Here is an 11,297-nt window from a genome sequence, read left to right on the forward strand (position 1 = left end):
TAGAGCACTAGATACCATTCCCTGTAACCTTTTTGGATTATTCTTTCCTGCCCTTGGATAGTTTCCTTGTGTGCAAGCACTGATGAGCTGAAGACTTGAGGGGAACCCTCTGCAGACTTCCAGTGCTTTTTCTGTTCAGCTGTCTTCTGTATGTGCCTTCACCTTCAATTGGCTGTCCTGGCCTGCCTGTTTCCTTACTCTGTCCCCCTAACTCAGTGAGACTGCGGGGCTCTGTTAGGGCTGCTCTTGCGTGCCCTGTGTCCTGGACACTCTCTCCAGGAAGGAAGGTGGACAATTGTCACCTTGCTTTACCTCTTCTTTGCCTTCTCTTAGGGATCACTCTCCTTGTGATGCCTGTTGTCCAAGGTCTCAATACCTTTGTTTTATATATTTATCTGAAGTTGTAGTTGTTCAAGATAGGAGAGTAAATCTGGTTCTTTCTATTCCATCACGGCCCAAAGCAAAAGTCTGTAAACTGAGTTTTTAATTCAAATTGTTTTAATTTTAATTTCAAAAAACTTATTTGGTTGCTTTAAAGTCAGATAGGTTATATTTAATTTCCTATGTTCCGCAGGCATGGTTAATTTTGTCATTCTTTTTCTGCAGGCATTTTCAATGTTTCATTTTTTCTTTATATCATAAATATGTTTATATGTTTACATCATGTCTTGGTTGTGTTGTAATCTATGTCTCATAATTCCAATATTGAAGTTTTATGAGCCTCTTTATACTAGCCTTTGTTGTTTGTGCTTCTCATAGTATTTTTCCATTTGCACTTCTACGTTTCTTGCTATGAGCTGCTTATTTTCCTTGCATAATTATTTGTGTAAATTCTTAGAAACCTAGGTTAAGCGTAGATTTCTGTAGAGATTTTTGTTTCTTTCTTCCAATTTTTAGGTCATCATCAATCCAGGACAATTATAAACTAAATTCATGGCATGAAGTTATTTTTGTCCAAAATGGTAAAGCAAATTTGGAGTAAAATCACAGGAGAGGTAGCTATGGTTGCAAATTCTCAGAAACTGTTGTTTGCCCTTTTTAATTTTTTTGCTGACTCAAAGGCAAATTTTCTTAGACTACTTTGTTTTAGGGGATGAAGCAGATTTTGTTTAGTTTCACACTTACAGTGAGGATATGAACCTTGTTTCCCCAGATTTTTGTGGAGGGGATGTCTCTCATGCTCCCCACATGAATGAGCTCTGGGCATCACTTCCTGTCTACTGCAGCTCATGAACCCAAGACAACCAAAGCTAAGATTTTTCCAGATTTGGCAAATGCCCTAAGGATAAAAACAGCTTTTCTCTCTGGATTATTTGCCCACCTTTATGTATTGGTCTAAATCATTATTCTCTTGATTATTCTACTATACTTTTGGGTGCTTGTTATGTTTGATTGATTATGTTCAGTTGTTTTTAGCGGAAGCGGCAGCTTTAAAATTTAGCTTACCATGTTAAAGAAATGGAATCCCCATGACCTATTTGATGATTGCTGGTATTTACCTGGCCCCCAGGCAGGTGCTAAGATGCAAGTCCACCTAAACCAATGTTCCCTTGAGTCTTCTAGGAACGGTGCTCCTTTCTGAACTGCTTGTAATCTGCCCACAGTAAGACACATACAGAAGCTGAAAGTGAGTGTAAGCAAGTAAACCTCTACCTTGTCTTGTCCCAGACTGGTGACAGTCACGGAAAAGATGAGCATTTGTATTATGTCATTGGATCTGCTGAAACAGTTTGATTATTATCTCTTCATGGACCAGAGACTGAGTGGCACAGTTTCTAAACTAAGATGGTTTTTAGCCTTTTGTTGGGGTCACATAAATACTGATCAATGTTATAGTCTCCCAAGAACTATGTGCACAAAGAAATATAAAAGTTAATGTAAAATGTCAGTGTATATAAGTAAGGATCTCTGAAGTCTTATAGGTCTTGGTTTTTTTAATCCCAGTAAGAGACAAAGGCAGGGAGAAGACATTCTGAGGAATCACTTTCTCATCCCACAATGCCACTCCCCTTATTTGTGAAAATACTAGAGTAGACAAAAGCTGGACCCCATTACATACTATCAAGGGAGTAAGTTGAAAGACGTCACTTATCCAACCAAACCTGAGTGTGGGGGGGCGGAATGTGGTTCAGGGTTCAGTCCTTGTTCTTTTCTTTTCTACAGTCATCACTCCCCTGGTGACCTCATTGGTTTTCAAGCCTTTAAATATCATTTATATGGTGTCACCTCTCAAATCCATTTCTGCAACCAAGACATGTCACCTAAACTCAAGACTCAAATTATCCAACCGCTAACCTCACTTTCATTTCTAATAAACAACTCAAATTCAACACTTTCTAAATCGGATGACCATGATGCTGCTTCCTCAAACGTGTTTCTTCTATCATCATCTCCATTTCTACTGGAGGCACTCCATATTTCTACTTGCACAGTCTGAAATTTGGGGTGTCCTCCTTGATCCTCTTTCTCATAACCCAGATTTAATCCATTAGGAGATGGTGTAAAGCCCATCTTCAGAAGGTACCCAGAATCTAATCCCTTCCTATTATTTTCTCTGCTCACAGTCCAGACAAAGCAACGAACATCTCTAGCCTGGGACACGGCACCAGTCTCATGCAGTTTTCTCTACCGGTTGCTTGTCCTTCACCTCTTGATTCAGCACAGCACCACACTGATGCTTCTAAAGAGAAGTGCTATGAGGTTATCTTCTGTTCAAAGCAGTCTTGTAACTCCACATCTTACTCAAAGAAAAGTCAAAACCTTCCAACACCTTCGAGGTCTACATGGCCTGGGTGTAATTCGGACCTCATCTCAAGTGCTGCCTGCTCCAGCCACACCAGCCTCCTCGCTCTTCCCAGAAACACAGACACACTCCTGCCCGAGCGCATTTGCACAGGAGGTTCCCCTGCCTGTGAAGAACTTCCACAGACATCCTCGTGGATAATTCCTCATGTCCTTCACATCTTTCTCAAGGTCACCTTCCCACTGAGGCCACCCTGACCACCCTAGGAAAATAGCCACCTTCCGTGTCCCCACACACTTATACTCTGGGTCACCTTCCTGAAGGCACTTACAACTTCTCACATAAACACTTCCCTTCACTGCACATTGAGCTAATCAGTTGTACAGTAATTATATCTGGAGGATGGGGGAGTGTGAAACAAGAGCCAACTCACCAAGGACGATGCATAAAACTGAATAACAAAGAAGGAGCATTAGAAGTATTCTATTTAGAGGCAAAGAAGTAACAATTAGAGAATCAGCTAAAAGCACTGAAACAAGTTGTGTCTGAGATTCAGGAAATGGGATGGGGTATCTGTCTTCGTAACAAGCCTTGTAGAAGTGTTGGACCTTTTAAACTATGTGCAAATGGACATTTGGTAAAAATAAAAAGACAACATGGTGGGTGAGAGAATGGACTGAGGAATTATCCTGTGAGGAACGCCACAGAGATAGACCAGGTTGGAAGGACACATGGAATTGAGTGGTGGATTTTTATGAGAGGACTTTTTTTTTGATTTAGTTTCTTTTTTAAAAAATGGGAGATATTACGGCATGTTTGTATCCAGGAATGAATGAGCCAGTAGAGAGCGGGAAGTTGATGATGCAGGGGAGGGAGGGGACCTGATCCTGTGCCCCAGCTGAGAGGTGGCCTTAGACAGGAGCAGGACCATCCATCATCACTGCTGTGAAGGCAGAGGATACAGGTACAGATGTCGGGTGTGGGGGGATGATGGTGCAGTTCTCACCTAGTCCTTCCTTTCTCTGAGTGAAAAAAGAAATAAACTCACCACTTTAGAGTGGGGAGTGGGGAGGGAGTGGAGGGGATTGAGGAGGGAGGAGAAAGTGAGAAACAGCCCCCTCAGCAGGTGTGAGAGTGAACTGCCTCAGGAAATGGCATCTGGAGAGAGCAGGGCTGGGGCCACTGAGCTCTGTGCTCATCAACTTAGAGAGAGAGTTCCAGCACTGGGGCAGCAGCAGGAGGATACATAACAGACTAGGAGAAACTGCAACAGAATATCTCCAAGTGTGAGGATTACAATTATTTTTACTTTGTCATGTATAATTTTTAACATTTTATAATTTTTCTATAGTGAATATACATTATAACATATATATTGTACATTATACATATGCATCATGATCAGAATATAAAAGCTTTGTTTAAATTTTAAAATGGAAGGCAGATGTGTAGGAAAGGCCAGAGCTCGGGGCTCAGAGCTGGAAGTGCCGGGTTCCGTGTCTGCGCAATGAGCTCACAGAGCCTTTTCTCCATCTCTCAGGACGCTGTTCTCTGTGGAGGCCAAGCAGGATCTTGCCCTTCTTTTTGGGGTGTGGTCATTTATTGGTATCTCGTCAGCTCTGATGATTTTAAGAAGATGGTTTTTGTAGTTTATATTTCATTTTTAGCTATTTTCAGGGGGAGGATTGGTCCATACAATCTAGCCCACCTTATTCAGAAATGGAAATTTTAAAGCAAAATAGTTGAGTGAAAAGCTGATTGGTCCTCGAGTAGAGGATCCCAATCTCAGTCTTAACACATGATCAGAGGGTGATCTGTCAAGTGTTTTACAAGTGTAAGCGATTTTAATGTAATTTATTTTGAAAACATTCATGCACACACAAGAGAGTTCAAGTGATACTCCAAAATATACAAATATATGTCACATCATCTCTCCCCATCTGCCAGTCACCCAAGTGCTCTACCCAGAAACCATCACAGTTAGCAATTTCTCATTTCTATTCCCATTAAAATATATCTATGCGTTAATGTGTACTGTTACGTCATTAAAAGGGCTCAGGACAGACATGGGAGAAAATATTTGCAAATAATATATCTGACAAGGGACTTGTTTTAGAATATATAGAGAACACTCAACAATAAGAAGACCACTCAATTAACAAATGAGCAAAAGTCTGAACTGACAGCTCACCCAAGAAGATACCTGGATGGCTAATAAGGATATGAAAAGGTGCTCAACATCATATGTCATCTGAAAATGCAAATGAAAACAATAGTGATAACAATTACACACCTATTAGCATATCCTAAATCCAAAAACTGGTGATGCCAAGTGCTGACGAGAATGTGGAACAACAGGAATCCTCATTCACTGTGGGCAGGAACACAAAACAGCACAGCCATGATGGGAGATATTCTGCAGTTTCTTCTGATGAAAATAATAAGAATAATAAGTTTTCACATATAGAGGTATATGGGGAAGTCATTCTGGTTTAAATCTGATTTGGCTGAAACTTATTTTTCCCAGAGCCATCTGACTGATGGCCCACCAAACACGCGTTGTCCACTGTTTCCAACATTTTCCTAAAGCAAAGAATGCACTCTTTAAAGAGGAGGATGTAATGTCTCCCTTTCTCCCATGCTGATACCAAAACTTCTTTGAAGATAAGCTTTTCTTCCCAGAGAACCACGGTCAAGTTAACTGGTCATGTACCTGCTAAATGGCAGCAAAACACCTCCTTGGGACTTTGGAAAAAAGCTGTATTCTGGTCATGCTTGTTGTATGTTACTTTGTTCTGAAACGGGATATAACCATGCTGTAAACCACGCTTCCCTGGGTGCTTGCGTCCCTGCTGGAGACAGTGTTTCTGGGCTAGTCCTCAGCTCAGTGAGTACCACTCTATTTTTCTTGTCTATAGATTGGTTACAGATTATTTGCCTTGACACTTATAAGGCTACACATAGACTTACCATGCAGCCTACTGATCACTCTCCTAGGTTTTTACCCAACTCATTTGCACACTTACATTTGCCCCAAAAGCTGCATGCAAATATTTACAGCAGAACACCCATTAAATGTGGGCTGCACACAGTGACTTCCTTCCCAAGACTACTGTGTGGAGAGGGACACAGAAAATAGGAGCTTCACAGGGAGAAAGCTGGGAAACACAACCTCAGCCAGGTGGGGAAGGTTAACATCATCAGTGGTCAATCGAGTGGGTATTATATACCCTTGATATGTTGTGTTGACAATGGCACTTCACCCCTGTGGGCTTGTTCCCAAAATCCATAGCCCTGGTGAACCAAACTCAAATTGAGGGACAGTCTACAGTATAGCCGAGCGGTACTCCTCAAAAATGTGAAGAGCATCAAAAACAAGGAAAGTCTGAGAAATTGTCACAGCCAGAGGAGCCTGAAGGACTAAATGTGGTGTCATGGATAGGATCCTGGGACAGAAAAAAGAAAAAGTAATGAAATCCAAATAAAGTATGGAGGTTAGTGATAACGTATCAATATTGCTTCATTATCTGTGACAAATGTATGATAGTGATATAGACGTTAACAACAGGGACAACTGAGTGTGGGATACACAGGAACCCTGTACTAACTTTGCAACTTTTCTGTAAATCTCCACTTATGTATTCTACAATAAAAGAGTTTATTGTTTAAAATAGCCCTTAGAAAAGGAATAGGGAGTGGAAGAAAAACATCTATTTTTCAGTTTTCCAGGGTGTTGTCATCAAGGGGCTGGAGAGAGGGGTTGTAGGGAGAAAAGATGGAAGCCTCAGACGCAGGGCAGGGCTCCAGAGCTCCCTCTCCTCCAATCCCTGCTCCACTCCCGAGCCTCAGCCCAGGGCTGCTGAGAAGGCATCTTCATCCCCCATTGATGTCCAGCCTCCAGGTCAGCCACCTCTGCCTGAACAGACCACAGCCCATCCTCTCCCCTGATTGTGCAAATAGGAAAGCACAGTAGTGGCACCCCCGTGTGGCCACAGAGGTGAGAACAGAAGACCAGAGGTCCCCTTTGGCCCCTTCCCTGGGGACCTCCCAGTGTCTCCCTTGGCTCCCAGCAGCAGGACAGGGCTGTGCACAAGAGGAGGAGCCCCCACTCCAGTGTAAGGTTCAGAGTCCCAATTGTTTCCCCAAATACACGCTGACAGAGACTTTTTCCTCTCCATTGAATAACCATGGACTTTGGCCTCAGGGACGGACGAGAAGATCTCCAGGCCATAAAAGCTGGTTCCCAGGTCCAGGGTGGACCCCCCAAACATCCTGGGTGCCCTCAGTCTCCTGGATGAGCCCTTGAACCCCAGAGTCCCTGTCATTTGTTCCTACTGCTGCTTCCAGGATGAAGTCTCCTCCTCCAGGGAATCAATTCTAGATTCTCCATCCCCAGGATGGGGTGGACGACGGGGAGCACTAGGAAGTGATCCCCAGGGTAATGGTCTAGGAAGATGGGGAGGCTCCTGAAGTGAGCAAAGGGAGGGACATTAGGAGGATGGAGGCCAACAGGAGTAGACAGGGAGGAACCAGAGAGGAAAGGGGCAGGGGAATAGGTCACCTTAGTGGACACCTGTGTGGAGGGGACTGGGTTCTGTGTGGGGAGAGGCACCGTGCCCCTGGGGTCTCTATTTTCTGCTGCTGGTAATTGCACAGGTGTTGTAACTGGGATCTATAATTGGCCCTATAATTGTTGGGTAAGCTATACTTAGGTTTGGCATTTTTCCATACTTATGGTGTGATATAACTCAAACACACTTGGCAAGAAGGGCAGAGAAGAGGAGAGGGGAGGTGATTAAGGGGCTTCCTCTCTTCCAGAGCAAGCCCCTCCCCTCAACCGCTGACTACCTTATGCTGGGGTCACTGAGAGAATGAAGGAACTGAGAGGAGGGAAGCGCCAGGCCTGTGACTCCCTGCTGGGGACAGCCCTGGCCCTGATTCCCGGGTTTCCAGTGTGCCACTCCCTGGATGATGACTTCACAGCTGTGTCCGAGGTTGTCGTTTTTTCACAGCCCTCAGCGACCTGTACATTTTTCTTTATCTGCTAAGATAGGAGGAACTGCTGCTCCATAAAGAGTGCCCCGAGGCCAGGGATGGGGAGCTGTCCAGCTGCTGGTGGCCATGGAGACTGTGTTCCTGGAGGGCAGAGGGCAGGACATGGGGTAGAGTCTGGAGACTACAGTGGGCTACAAGGAGATCAGTGATGAGTTGGGGCCCAGGCTTCTATCTAACATTTCCCTCTGAACCCGAGTGCGTTCCTTCCCATTCTCTCTTTAGAAATCTTCTCCTTTAATTAAACATAAATCCCTTATGACAAGAATTAGAAAAAACAAATTCATATCAAGATTCCTATTTTCAGTAAGGAAGCAAATCATTACTACTCAGTGCAACAGGAAGTTAAGACAGGGATGGGGACGGCCCGGCCCCACCTCTGCTGGAACAAGAAAGTCATCAGGGAAAGAAGAAGGTCACTGTGGGGAGGAGGTCGTGGGGGATGGGGTGGGCGAGTCTCCCCACCTCCTCTCATTATGCTAAATGGAACACAGACAGGTTCAGATGCCAGTTACTGAGAGCGAAGTCAGGGGATGTGAAGTCCCAAAGTGGGAGTGTGAACAAATCTTGCATCAGTCGGTCCTCACAAGGCAGCTGTCTCACACCATGAAAGAAAATAATCATGAATAAATTCACGTCAGTCACATTAAATGTTGATATTCTCAACAGCCCACTGCATGTTCAAAATGTCCCAATCAAAGAATCCTCATAACCCAGTCGTGTCCCCTCTCTCCAATGCCACTCCCACTGCACACCCTCTCAAGTCTCACCTTAGGATCTGTGAGAGACACATCAGAGCCCTGGGCACTGTCACTGCCTGGGGTAGAGCAAAAGCGAGACCTGGCCAGAGCCCAAAGGAGATGAGACTAAAGGAGGAACTACGGGGTGAGTGAGCTCCCCCACAGGCTCCAGTCTACACTATCCAGAGTGTTTCAAGGATCAACCTCCCAACTCAAACTTACTTGCAGCTTGCAAGTAACCCCCTCTTTTTTTCACCTGTGGGAAGAAAACAGGGAGAAGGCTGGGCCATGAGATGCTAGAAGAACCCCATAGTCCTGGACCACAGGGAAGTTTCCAGAACCGTGACTGAACACCCAGGACAGGATCGGGAAAGATGAAGAAAGGAGATACGTGGGGACTGGACCGACTGCCCTCCTGGAGCTCTGTTCTCAGCTGTGACCTTCCCCTCCGACCTTCAACTGCTGGGAATCAGGTTCCCAGCACCAGAATTATCAAGGTGAAGAAATGTCTTTCATTTTCACAAGCGCTTTAATAAGAGTGTTAACAATCAGCTCCAGAGTAGTGAGCACACGTGTGTGGATGGGATTTCCCATTAATGAGGCAGGGCAAACTTCTACCTGGGCTTGAAACCTCCAAATGGGACAAGAAAACTCAAACCCCCACTCCATTCCCTACCTGAGTGCTTCTTCCTCCACATCACAGCTCCAGCCACCAGAGTACCCGTGGCCACAATTCCGAGGAGAACCAGTCCGACAATGAGGCCCACGGTGGGGATGGTGGACTCAGGAGGCAGCTCTGGAGAGAGAAGGGAACATGAGGGTCTCTGAGCTCAGGCTTGAGTCCTGACACTGCTGAAGGTCTCCAGAAGGGCTCCTGATTTCCCTGAGAAGAGGCTCTGAGCCCACGGCTCCCTCCTTACCCCATCTCAGGGTGACGGGCTCAGACAGCCCCTCCAGCTGCACATGGCACGTGTATCTCTGCTCCTCTCCACAAGGCACCACCATAGCCGCCCACTTCTGGAAGGTCCCGTCCCCTGCAGGCCTGGTCTCCACAAACTCCGTGTCCTGGGTCAGGTCCTCTCAGTCACGCTGCCAGGTCAGGGTGATCTCCGCAGGGTAGAAGCCCAGGGCCCAGCACCTCAGGATGACCTCATGGACAGATATGGGATGGTGGGTCATGTGTCTTTGGGGGTTCTGAGGAGGAAGAATCAAAAAATTCATTCACATTTTCAGTTACCTCCATGGGCCACTAAAGCACTCGTGTGACCATCCTGAGAATGGACAGGACAATTAGTTCGGTAGGAGGAAGCACATAAACCGGACAGCAGCCTGGACTTGGGGATCTGGGATAATCTTTTCTTTTTGGAAAGTTCTAGAATCAGGGTGAGCGTCCACGGTAAGATTCCAGGTCTCAAAGGAGGAGAACACAGACTTCTGGTCCTGACCTGGGTGGAGGGTGAACGACTCAGAAAAGCTGGAGTCAGGCCTGCAAAGACGTTTTCAGGCCGAGAACAACCCCTGAGAAATCACGGTTCATAAGATCTCGCTGACAGGGTCAAAGGGGACCAATGATGAGCAATTTCAGGCATGGTCTCACCTTCGACCCCTGAAGAAACTGGATTCCCTAAGCGTCCTTTAGAGAACAACGGCAGGCCCTCTGTGCAAGTCACTGTCACAAAATGTGAAAACCTGAGTGTATTCCTCCCCCTTCCTGAGAGACAGTATTCTGACGGTGATCCCATTTTCCTTTTCTCTTTGTCGGACGCCCCCAACCCGAGGGGAGATCGGGAGTCCCCGCGGCCCCTCGCACCCGCGCGCTGCAGCGTCTCCTTCCCGTTCTCCAGGTATCTGAGGAGCCACTCCACGCACGTGCCCTCCAGGTAGTTCCTTTCTTTCTCCGCCACACCGGCCGCCTCCCACTTGCGCTGGGTGATCTGAGCCGCCGTGTCCGCCGCGGTCCAGGAGCGCAGGTCCTCGTTCAGGGACAGGTAATCGGCGCCATCGTAGGCGAACTGACTGTACCCGCGGAGGAGGCGCCGGTCTGGCTCCAGGTCGCAGCCAGACATCCACTGAATGGTGTGACACCCTGACCCCACCCCGGAAGTTAGCCCCGCCCCCGCCTACTCGCAGTAAAGGAAACCTAAATTGAAAATTAAACTCGAGAAAAGTTCCCGCCGGCTCTTCCAGGGTCGGATGGCAGGGCGGGTCCCGCAAAATAGGGATGAATTTCGGACGCGCAGACTCGGCGTGAATCACGGACTCAAAGACTCGGGGAGACCCCGGCCCGTCCGTGGGGATGGGGGATCGCGACCTGGACCCGGGCCCGCGTCGCTCACCGGCCTCGCTCTGGTTGTAGTAGCCGCGCAGGTTGTTCAGGCTACTCGGAAATTCCGTGCGGTGTCCTTGGCGAGCCGGGTCTGCTGCTCCCAATACTCCGGCCCCTCCTGCTCCACCCACGGCGCCCGCGGCTCCATCCTTGGAATCGCGGCGTCGCTGTCGAACCGCACGAACTGCGTGTCGTCCAAGTAGCCGACGGAGATGAAGCGGGGTTCCCCGCGGCCGGGCCGGGACACGGCGGTGTAGAAATACCTCATGGAGTGGGAGCCTGGGGGCGGGGAGGGGCTGAGACCCGGGACCCGACCCAACCCTGGTTCTGGCGCGGGTCCACGGGTCCGAGGGTGATGAGGCCGGGAGCGGGGAGGGGCTCGGGAGACGGAAAAGGGGCGGCAGGTCCGAGAAGGTTGGGGACTGGCGGTGAGAAG

The 11,297-nt window shown here is 47.3% G+C and overlaps 2 protein-coding genes and 1 long non-coding RNA gene across 7 annotated transcripts in view; 1 reads left to right on the forward strand and 2 right to left on the reverse strand.

Annotated features, from left to right (window-relative positions):
* Positions 1-1,447: 1,447 nt before the first annotated feature.
* Positions 1,448-11,297, reverse strand: part of LOC106836370 (saoe class I histocompatibility antigen, A alpha chain-like) — a 299,619-nt gene continuing 289,769 nt past the window's right edge. The window contains exon 8 of the mRNA XM_070516742.1: positions 1,448-1,594. Within this exon, the coding sequence (XP_070372843.1) occupies positions 1,560-1,594 (35 nt within the window). The 3' untranslated portion in view covers positions 1,448-1,559. The remainder of the gene's footprint in view (positions 1,595-11,297) is intronic.
* The window catches only part of LOC139045984 (uncharacterized), a 38,000-nt gene continuing 28,353 nt past the window's right edge, over positions 1,651-11,297 (forward strand). The window contains exon 1 of the long non-coding RNA XR_011505555.1: positions 1,651-3,707. This is a non-coding gene — a long non-coding RNA (uncharacterized lncRNA). The remainder of the gene's footprint in view (positions 3,708-11,297) is intronic.
* Positions 8,072-11,297, reverse strand: part of LOC106831871 (class I histocompatibility antigen, Gogo-B*0102 alpha chain) — a 34,913-nt gene continuing 31,687 nt past the window's right edge. The window contains exons 2-5 of one of the 5 annotated variants that reach the window (XR_011505532.1): positions 10,346-11,140; positions 10,133-10,204; positions 9,456-9,729; positions 9,212-9,331 (exon numbers count right to left, since the gene is read on the reverse strand). Coding sequence is in view for 1 of the 5 variants with exons in the window: in XM_070516749.1 (XP_070372850.1) it covers positions 8,270-8,389; positions 8,566-8,612 (167 nt within the window). In the remaining 4 variants the exon portion in view is untranslated. Of the gene's footprint in view, positions 8,390-8,565; positions 8,613-9,211; positions 9,332-9,455; positions 9,807-10,132; positions 11,141-11,297 lie in introns of those variants that run through there. The other 4 variants (XR_011505531.1, XR_011505533.1, XR_011505530.1 and 1 more) reach the window with 4 other exon arrangements.

This window comes from Equus asinus, chromosome 8 (genome assembly GCF_041296235.1).
Source record: "Equus asinus isolate D_3611 breed Donkey chromosome 8, EquAss-T2T_v2, whole genome shotgun sequence".
In the NCBI taxonomy this organism is placed as follows: domain Eukaryota; kingdom Metazoa; phylum Chordata; class Mammalia; order Perissodactyla; family Equidae; genus Equus; species Equus asinus.